The sequence below is a fragment of the Urtica dioica genome, chromosome 7, assembly GCF_054948205.1.
Source record: "Urtica dioica subsp. dioica isolate 48M chromosome 7, U.dioica_male_clone48M_v1_H2, whole genome shotgun sequence".
Taxonomy (NCBI): Eukaryota; Viridiplantae; Streptophyta; class Magnoliopsida; order Rosales; family Urticaceae; genus Urtica; species Urtica dioica.
The window spans coordinates 28,544,910-28,555,490 of NC_142762.1; the positions used below are offsets into that span (position 1 = coordinate 28,544,910).

General features: G+C 35.0%; 1 protein-coding gene across 2 annotated transcripts; it reads left to right on the forward strand.

The window, feature by feature from the left end:
* The first annotated feature begins 372 nt into the window (after positions 1-372).
* ATJ1 (DNAJ heat shock family protein) lies at positions 373-8,945 on the forward strand. 2 transcript variants are annotated; one of them, XR_016300338.1, is made up of 20 exons: positions 374-550; positions 624-681; positions 774-860; positions 957-1,048; positions 1,176-1,259; positions 1,683-1,721; positions 1,859-1,972; positions 2,091-2,132; positions 2,230-2,317; positions 2,543-2,607; positions 2,719-2,781; positions 2,885-2,957; positions 3,434-3,525; positions 3,865-3,936; positions 4,035-4,091; positions 5,027-5,075; positions 5,155-5,224; positions 6,901-6,990; positions 7,870-8,059; positions 8,300-8,945. XR_016300338.1 is itself a non-coding variant. In XM_089621281.1 (19 exons), the coding sequence occupies exons 1-19, from the start codon at positions 524-526 to the stop codon at positions 7,859-7,861; spliced, it is 1,287 nt and encodes a 428-aa protein (XP_089477407.1). In that variant the 5' UTR covers positions 373-523; the 3' UTR covers positions 7,862-8,056. The 2 variants fall into 2 exon arrangements, 1 of the variants encoding a protein (XP_089477407.1); XM_089621281.1 differs by lacking the exon at positions 8,300-8,945 and having other exon boundaries at positions 373-550; positions 7,837-8,056.
* The last annotated feature ends 1,636 nt before the right edge of the window (positions 8,946-10,581 follow it).

A 10,581-nucleotide genomic window follows, 5' to 3' on the forward strand; every position in this document is an offset into this window, starting at 1 on the left:
TAACCTCAAGATTAATTTTATTTGAAAGTGATAAATTGCTTATATTAATCGTAATTTTTTTTAATTTTAACTGTTAAAAAACTTTTGAAAACGTAAATATGATTACTTTTGTTGAAAAATTGAAATTTAACCTATTTTGCTAATCAATAAGTTTCAAACGACTATTTTGTACCATTTTTCCTTAATACGTTAAAATGTAGGGTGTATTATTTCATCTTTAATTTTTAAAGGATTAACACTAATGATTTATAGTTCGGTTCAATCCTATCAAACCTCAGACCGACCTTTGAGAATTTTGGCGGGGTTGGTCATCACAAGAGTTGATTTCAATGATCGATTTAATCGGTAGAGATATAAGATTTTAGATGGCTTTTGTATTCGACTAAAACGACATGTCAATTGACTATTTCTTAAGCCCCGATAAAACCCTTCCGAACAAAAATAAAGCATGTAATACCTACCCCAACTTCTCCTTCTTCCGACGGATTCCAAGCTAAAATCTAACCTTCAAATCTTCCATGAAATGAGCCGACTGAGTTGGCTAGGCGCGGTATATAGCCAAAATCCCTCAGATCATCAATCTCTTATGGTCTGCTAATTCTAGCTTTACTGTTGTATCGCAGTTTCGGCGTCATTTGGTGGCGGCTCGGCTCGGAGGAACCGGCTCATTTCGCGATCGAGGTACGTACACGAATAGCACTTGGCCTAGTGAATCAATCAACCAATTGCTTCTTCATTTACACATATTGTTTTTTTTTTCCTGTTCGTATCAGGTCTGCATTGTTGCGGAACTGTAAATGGACGACGGGAAGTGGATTTCGCTACGGCCTTGTTTCAGATTCGATGTTTTCATGCTTCAGGTTAGTGCGAACAACTTACTTATTTATTTATTTATTGTAATTAGCTGTTACATTTATGCGATGCCAATGGATTCAGGTTTTGTTTTTGTTTTTAAGGATTCAATTGTTCGGCCGAACGAGACTACTATGAAATTCTCGGTGTCCCTCGCGACGCTACTGGAAATGACATCAAAAAGGCTTTTCATGCAGTGAGTTAGAATTTTACATACAATGCGCACATTTTTTTCTTCTCTCTGATAATTGTGTGACTTTAGTCGGAAAGTCAAGTGTTTGTCTGTCTGTTTGAGGTTGTTGAGTTAGGAATTTTTTTTGCAGCTTGCAAAGAAATACCATCCAGATGCTAATAAATACAATCGTTCTGCAAAGAGGAAATTTCAAGAGATAAGAGAGGCTTATGAGGTCCGTAAACACATAGACTTTTATCTACTTTGTAATCTCGTTTTTCTCGTGTGATCATAGCGGTAGCTAGATATATTTTCTAGTTCAAATAGTAAATGGTGGGAATTCAATGTCAGCTTTGTACTTGGATAAAAGATTGTTGATTTCTCTTGATTTATGCGGCGGTGCTCTTGTGAGTCTTTAGTGAGTAAAACAGAAAGGAAGTGCTATCAACAATGTCCTGGCACGACACTTAAGATTATTATTATTAATGTTATTCTAAATGGTGTTGTATCATATGCTGTTTTAATGCAAACAATCTATTTGAACAAAGTTTAGCTTTATGTATGTGTGACTGTTATCTTTTCAGGAATGTAAATGATTTTTTTATTTTTTTATTTATTTATTTATTTTTTTTTTTCATGATCTGTTTCTTAATTGCAGACGTTGCAAGATTCCGAGAAGAGAGAAAATTATGACAGGGTAAAATCCTCTCTATACCTTAAACGCTTTAAGATGCGACAAATACTTTCTTTAAATTTTCCGCGACTAAAAGGCCTTGTTCCTTTGTCTTACTCTCCCATGCCTTTTTTTTTTTTTTTTTTTTTTCCTGATAATAGATGGGCACCTATAGATCGAAAAATACAGGATTCAGTGCTGGTGATGCAGGGGGGTTTGGTCATAGCTATCAAACCCATAATTTCTCGGGTTCATTCCGTAAAATATTCTCGGAGGTACTATAAGGTTCTTTTATGTTTTATTTTCTTTTACAACTGCTAACAGATATTTCATATTTATCTAAAAATTGCATTTTTATTTTATTGTATAAAACTGACGTGCTTGTCATGGCAGATCTTCGAACACGAGCATGATCGTTTTTCTTCTGATATCCAGGTTTGCTTGAATACCATCTGGATCGTAATTTAAATGGTTTCTCAGTCACTGTATTTTAGAGCTCAAGTATTAACATTCCGGTATTTCCTTTTTATAGATGGAGTTATCACTATCTTTTTTTGAAGCTGCTAATGGATGCAAAAAGAATCTCTCTTTCAAATCATATGGTCCCTGCACTACCTGTCGTAAGTAAAGATAGCATTGCAGATTGTGATCATACAACAGTTTCCCTTCTTTTTAGGAGCCCAGGATACTCATTATTCTGAATGAATATCCTTATACAGATAGATGGTTCTTCTTACTCGTTCTTGTGTCATACAACTACATGATATTTGCATGCATAATATATCATTTCCTTGTTCTGAAATATTAAATTTCATCTCCCTCTCTATTTGTCTGTCGTTGTGCAGAGGGGCTTGGCTATCCACTCAATGCCAAGAGACAAGTTTGTCGTACTTGTCGAGGTATCGGGAGGGTAAGTGTTTTGTATATTTGTTGATGACTAGTGAGTAATTGCTCTTTATTTTGCCATTCCAAAAAAGTTCATCATTAAATAGTGAATAATACCAGGTACATCTTTCCCCAGGTAACCATTCCCCCATTCACATCAACATGCAGTACCTGTAGAGGATCGGGCCAAGTAGTCAAGGTGGGATGGTGCCAATTTCAGTAAAACATCTGGTGGAGTTTTTGTTTCTTTTAGAAGAAAAAAAATTAATATTAAGATTTTTTTTTACTATCATCTATTGCAGGAACATTGTGGGTCATGCAAAGGATCTGGTGCAATTGAAGGGCTTATGACAGTGGATGTTACATTACCTGCAGGTCATTTAACACTTATGCTCTTTGAAATTAGTTGGTCTGTAATGTCCCCCTTTAAATGGTTGAAAACAAAACTGGGATAAATAGATAGTTGCTTGCTTATGATCGTGACCGTTATTTCAGTAGTCATTCTTCACTGGTCCTTTCTTTGTGTCATCACACTTCCCTTTAGAGTCCTAGTGATTCTTGATGCCGAAGGCACCTTTACGAGTATGATGCTCTTATACAAACCTTTTAGGACATGGAAGTTATTTGAATATGGGACAATCAACTGAATTTTCCTTTTCCTCAAGCTGTAAGAGAACGAACATGATAGCTATTGCAGTCTGTCCCTTAGCTTGTAATATAAATTATTTGATATTTAGAAATATATATTTACTTCTGTTTTTTTGGTGGGCCGTGGGATTCATATATATTTAGAGCAAGCTATTTATTTATAGTTCTTTTTTCCCTCAAGTTTTGTTGTTGATCTGGAGCAGGTGTTAATTCTGGTGATACAATACGTGTTCCGGGGGCTGGAAATTCTGGTGGACAAGGAAGCGAGCCTGGTTCATTACTCCTTAAGCTAAAGGTGCAGTACTTCTGTACCTGCATTGGATGTTTGTTGGAATTCAGTGCATGTAGTTGCGGTTCAATGATAATGCTGTAGAAATAATAGAAATGTTTGAAATATTCTCCTTTTTGGGGGAAAGAGAATGGTTGTGAGGGAATTTCAAATACATAAAAAGGGGGAGTATGGTTAAGATGCTTATTGTTCTACCATTTCGCTTGGATGCTAACTTGGTAATTGTATTCTCTGAAGTCGGTACTTGGGAATGTGGAAGTGGAGAAATAAAAAATTTCTGGTACTTTAATTGACCCTATAAGAAAGCAGCCAGTCATTTTGACTTCCTTGCGCTTGGTAATGTAGGTTGCAGAAGATTCTATCTTTGCTAGGGATGGGGCAGATGTTTATGTGGACTGTAATATCAGCTTTACACAGGTGAGACTGTTTGTTTTTTTATATTTTTTTGCATGAGTTGATTATATGCCCGGACTAAGTGTTTGCGTGAATATCTCATGTTTTGAATATAATTCCAGGCAATCCTTGGTGGTAATGTAGAGGTTCCAACTTTATCTGGGAAAACACAAGTAAAAGTAAGATGATAATTTTTTTTTATTTATTTTTATTTTTTTTATTTTTCCGTTCATTTTACAAATGTTATTGAAAGGAGCTGTATCAATAAAAGGTTGCTGTTTCTTATAAAAAATGTTATTGTTGAAAGTGAAATTTCCCTTCATTCTTGTACCTATTACATTGTATGAAGTTGTGAACATGTCTAGGTAAGTATTGAGTCTGTGTGGGTACTAAACAACATACCAAGAGAAAACGGGTTGAAAAGAGATTAAGTTTGCTGGATATCGGAAACTTGGCAATGTCATGTAATTTTAATCTGGTGGTGTCAGTACTATGAATATCTCCCGTAGTTTTGGCTATACTTATTTAAAGAATAAGGGTTTTTGAGGTCTGCAATTTGGTACTGAAGGTAACTAAGCGGGGTTGGATGTAAAGGCATCCTAAAGGGAGACAAAATGACATCGGAACAAAAAAATAATCCGTGCCCAAACAACCTCTGAAGTGTTTCTCTACATGAAGTTGTTAGGATGTTAGATATAAGGGGGAGTTTTAGATAATAATAGATAGTTTTGGAATTGATATAGTATTATTACAAATAAGTTATATTACTCTTTAGATAGAAGGGAATTGTGGGAGAAAGGCATCGAATCATTTCGTGAAAAAGTTTTGAAGAATTGTGGAGAGCCCCGGGTTTATAGAATTATCCAGAGATTCAATAAATACTACCCAAATTCATAACAGAAGCATTGCAAACTTTGAACCCTTAAATCAAGCTTTTTTTTATTTCCTCTGTATTGTCAGTTAAATTTGTCACATACATCTTGATGTATTTTCCTTATATGAATCCAACCTTGTAGCTATATGCTAGTGCAAAAGAAAGTGCTGGACCGCATGTACTATCATGAGCCCTTGCAAGTAGGCTTACTGTTTTTTGTTGCAAATTTGATCATCTCAGATACCCAAGGGAGTTCAGCCTGGACAGCTTCTACTTCTAAGAGGAAAAGGTTACCAAATTATTTCTTGTGGTTCTCATTGCGTTCTCCTTTTTTCCTTCAATATATCTTAACTATTGCAGTGCATCAGGATTGGCAAAGCAGGGCTTCTTCATTAATCGCGGAGATCAATACGTGAGGTTCCGCATCAACTTGCCTACGTAAGCTCTCTCTCTCTCTCTCTCTCTGATTGGTGAGAGGGAACACAGTCTTTTTCTTTTGTAGTGGAGAAGATTTTAGCAGGAAAATAATATTCGATTAAAAAAAAAAACTAAATTAAGCTTTAAATCAATTGTATTTGCAAAATTTAAGTTTGTTGTAAAAGGGAAAGTGAGTTTAATTTTCAAATTTTTCCAGCCTTCCAACTTAATTTCAGACCAAATTAAAAAAATGGAAAAAAGTATTTATTTCCTACTTTCACAAACCCAACTACTTCGAGAATTATGATCATTTGTTTCGTTTTAAGGCTTCCCTTGCTAATGTTTCTCTCTTTTTACCGTTCTTTCAATCTAGCCAAGGTGTTAGTTCGCTATGTTGATAATTTCTACGGGCCACTGTTTCAGCTCTTATATAATTTATTGGGATGTTTTTGACTCATTTTAAAGTTAATCAAGAGACTGCCTTTTCTCATAAAATATTTATACTTAAATTTTAATGTTGGCTACTCTTTTCTTCCATTGTTTTGTATTAGTTTCCAGTTGAAATGATATGCGGGCAACTTTAAAAAACCATGATTATATTAAACGGTGCTCTTTTATTCAATACACAATATGCTTCGCGCGTTACTGCGAAATAATTAATATATTTTAGTCTGGAGTAAAAAATATATAGAGATATGTCAAAAAATATTTAAGTTTGAAAAAAATGTATTTAAAGTTTGATAGAAATATTTTTTTTTATCTTTCTGATAAAAAAAATCAGTACGAATGAATAATATTTGTGTTTAGATGTCTTTCTTATACATATAGGCGTTGCCCAGGAGGCTTGATAAATTTTAATTTAGATAATAATGTGAACGGTTTGCAATTGTTGGTCGTCACTTGTCATACGTAAAAGTTAGCATTTTTTTTACCACTTTTTAATATATATTTAAAACCATTTTAATTAAATAATAACTCAGATATAAAGAAATATTAGAAATAGTAAGTTTATGAACACAATTTTTTTTTTTTTTAAATTTTGTTTTAGCAACACAAAAATTATGATTAACCAACATCATTACTTATATGTTCATTAGTTTTCAATAATTGTACCGGGCATAAGTAATTTGAATTATAAAACTATTAATCGGCTAATAATTGTTATCGTTTTAAAGTTAGTTTAGGATATTTTCATTTTTAGAGTCGTTTCTGGAATTTTCGCTTTTTAGAGTTGTTTCTGGAATTTTCGTTTTTAAAGTCTTTTCTGGAATTTTGTAAGTTTATTTTTTAAAGTCGTTTCTGGAATTTCGTACTTGATTACCGGAATGATTTTCCCTGCCCGATGGGTCTACATCCATCCCAGAATGTCGTCGGGTACTGTTCACTTCCCCGCCATTCTGTTATTTATGCAATTTTAAAAAAAGTAGACATAACAGGAAAATGTTTCTAGGTGAATAGTGAAAAACGGGTTTGCTTTATATACATATATATATATATATATATATATATTATAATAATAATAATGTGCGAACAGATATAATCGGTACTCTTTTTCAAATATACATAAAGTACGTTTAACTTGCTAGGCAGAAGCAATTTAGAGACATGTCTCGGTCCATTGTATCACACGCTTCTGATTTCCTACGCTAGATGCTTTTAACTTTGATTTGAAATTCCCTTGTTCGCCATTTTGGCAGTCAATTAAATGAAAGACAACGTGCCATTTTAGAGGAACTTGCAAGGGAGGAAATAAATAATGGAGACAGCAGTTCGAGTCAAGAAAGCTGGTAAGCATTATTAAGTTTGCGTCACATCATTGCTCGTTCTAAATTGCAGAATGTAGATTTATCTTGACCAACAATGGTGGACTCCGTTGCAGTCTTTTATGATGCTTTTGATGTGGGAGAAGCAATTCTTAGGTATTTTGGGTGTATATATCTATCCAAATTGCTAAATTGTATTGGCCATTTTAGATAACCAAAAGGCAAAGGTGTCTGTCTTTCATCACATTTAAACAATAAGCAAACCAACCGTCCAATAAGTTGATGAATATCATGAATTGCATTTACTCTATCAAAGAGATGGTTTTAGCTTGTTTAGCCAACTAGTTGCGTTGAAACATGCTCTGTTATGTCTTACATGTAGTGACCTAAAACGCATTTCTGGAAGTTTGGATATCTAGATTTCTGTGTAAATTGACAACTAGAGAGATGATACCATATCGAATTGCAAAGTTTTTAAAATAAGCGCTACACAATAACAGTTGACATGTTTCCCGTGGGCATTGGTTTCGTTGTACGGATAAGAACTTCTGAAGCTTGAGTTTGGTAGATGTATAATCCGTAAAGTTGCACAATCTCTGTTTTCTCTTGGATCATGATGTGCGTCGGGTCCCTATTTTTTTATTATTTGAAGTTGACATGTGAGTTTTGGGAGACTATAACTTCTTTTGTAGCTCAAGTTAAATATGGGCCATCATTTTATCGTATTTATAGAAGCACCTTTACTGCAAATAATTTGCAGTGTTACCACTGAAAACTTGCTGTAATGTAACTAAATCTTTGATTAGACGTTTGTACAATTACTTTAACTCTTTTCTGACTTTGATGAAGGCCTTTTTAAATGGATAACAGGCTTCAGCAGCTGTGTACTGGTTGAACTTACAGGTTGCAGAAAATATTTGAACACTTTACGGGTCCAAGGTTGATTCTTGAACTCTCTGCTATCATACTGATTCTCATTTTTCTGAGCAAGAGCTTGGGCTGATCGCGGGCTGGAGGTATTTTGATGGTGGCTTCTTTGGGTGACAGTCACTGTCAAATAGGATTCATTGATATGTCACTCATAAAGAATAAGGTGTAGAATCTCTCTCTTTTTTTTTAATTTTTTTTTTAAGTTTTCATTTACCATTGGTATGTCTCTTAGAGTAACTACAAGTACAGTAAGTTTTTGCTCAACACGAATCAATTACCATCAAAATTCAATGGTACTTGCATTCACAGAATGAAACCGGTCACTTCTAATTAGTCTGATAATTTCAATTGTTTTGCTTTGGTCAAGTTTGATGTACATTGATATCATTGTCATGATTTTTAGGGTTTGGTTTCTCGGAGCTATCGGTTTAAGCCCAGGGCTTGCCAGATGTGATGCTGAAGAAATGCTTTCCGTAATTTCTTGTACAGTAGTTTTTAAGGAAGTCCTGCTGAATTTGTAGTGAATCCAATTCCAAGATTGTTGATTCTATTATTTTCAGATGATGGGTAAGCTGATAATTAGAGAAAAAAGAAAAAAAAAAACAATTGGTGATCATAAGAGTATACTGATGCAGCGACTTGGAGTGATTATAGATGATATAGAGAGAGGCTCTTAGGTCGTCTTTTTAATTTGATGACATTACATTTTGCCAAAGATGAAGAGCTACTGTTTTTTATTATTTATTTTATACATTTCCTATGATGGGCGATTCAGCTGATTGTAAGAAGCCATTAAGGAATCTGGAGAACCCATGTTAACCATTTTCTAAGTCGGATTTATATATTTCCGAATGCAAATGTAACCTTTTCTTTTAGGCACCTGAAGAAACAGGTGCAGACAATATAAAAACTTTGAACAAATTGTTGTTGTGCCATTGAACAGTCGCAGTCCCGTTCAGGAAGAAAAGAGTTTGGCACCGACTTGATATTGTGTTTGAGATATTTAATATCAATTTAAATAAATTTCTAAGAAAAATTAGGATGCGATTTATGAGGGAGCTGTTTCTTTTATTGTGTGTGTGTGTGTGTGTGTTTTTTTTTTGGTGCGTAGACAAGCAAAATGTTTAGTCTTAACTGCATTATTTGCTGAACAAATGAAATTTGGCCTACTCGAAAGTTATCTTCGAAATTTCCCAAGTTATTTCAATTTTATTTTATTATACTTCACCTACAATTTTTTGAGGTGCCCTTCAAATTGTCATCTTTGCCTAAAAAAGTAGTTCTTTTTCATACTGCTAACAATGGTAGGGCAAAGATAATATTCACCAAAAAAAGAAAAAAAAGCTTAGACAGTAGGTATGAGGTATAATCTCAAGAGCATTTTGTCAGAAATCATGATGTATTCCAGTAATAGTTTCAAATGCCATGTATTTAAAAAAAAATGTGTCCATTTCGTGGTAGTTAACCCCGAATGTATTTGAACCATCCTTGACTTTGTAGGACGGCCTATTATATGTTGCTGTGTCGCGACCTTTGATTTTGCAGGTTGGTTCCGTGAGGTGATGTTTATGTTGATCACGATCTTTTGCCTTGCATGATGGTCGACAAGGTGGCACTGATTTCAAACTTGTAAAATAGTCCGCGAAATGTCGTGACTAGGACACGGTGTATGGACTCGTGGGATGGTTCACGAGGTTTCGTGGTTGGGATGCGGTCTTGGACATGGAACGGCACGGGCTGTTGTATGTGGACTCGTGGAATGGTCCACGAGGTGCATGTGCTTAGGCCCCCGCGGTCTTTGAAGCTTTGTTTGATTGTTGTCATGTTGCATGGTGCCTTGGGACTTATTTTACAAGGGAATATATTGAGGTGGGAAGAGACTGAATTCTGACGTGGTACTCCAACGAGGCCAAGATGTTGAACAAATATGAGGCCATGATGCGATTGGGATGTGAGTTGGGACACTAAGATAAATTATGAGCATTGGAAGCGAGCAATATGTGGACCGGGATGAACCGTGATGCGGGTAAAACTTCAGGCTTTTGAAAAGAATCGAGATATAGAAGGGGCGCATTGTGGATATCATGCCATGGACATGAGTTTAGATGCAGCGTTGGCGCGGACACGAGCATGGACACAACTTGTGGTGGACGTCAAGTGCCGGTCAAACAGACACACACTGATTCGATGTGTGGATGTGGGTGAGATTGTCATATAAATGAGGGTTGTTTTAAGATACGAACAAGGTGTCGGTATGTCTAACACTAATTTATGAGATGCGATGTTTTCATTATACTTTTATAAATATATGTTTCTCTATTTCTCTAATGTCACACAATGTCATTATACAATATATGTTTTCATTATACAATGTCACACAATGATGGAAGTCTATTGGCATTTATAGTATGAGCCCTTCCATGGTACTTATTGATGACAAAGAGAGAGAAAGAAAATAGGTGACTACGAAGATGAACCTTCATGTAGTTGGGTCTGTCAGACTTGGTTGAAACCGTTGAGAGGATTTACAATAAACTCTAAGACAAGTTTAATTTGTGACATTCTTCAGCAATTGAGCATTACTCATCAAGTTCATGAGCTCATAAAACCCTTGAGAAGAGTAAAAAAAACTCCTTATCAATAGTAATTCTTCTGCTGAAGACATATTACCACTTGATAACACTC

Coding starts and splice junctions, on each gene's coding strand:
- ATJ1 (XM_089621281.1), top strand. CDS start 524: ATGAGCCGACTGAGTTGGCTAGGCGCG. Junction 682..773: donor CGGCTCATTTCGCGATCGAG/GTACGTACACGA, acceptor TGTTCGTATCAG/GTCTGCATTGTTGCGGAACT. Junction 2,782..2,884: donor GATCGGGCCAAGTAGTCAAG/GTGGGATGGTGC, acceptor CATCTATTGCAG/GAACATTGTGGGTCATGCAA.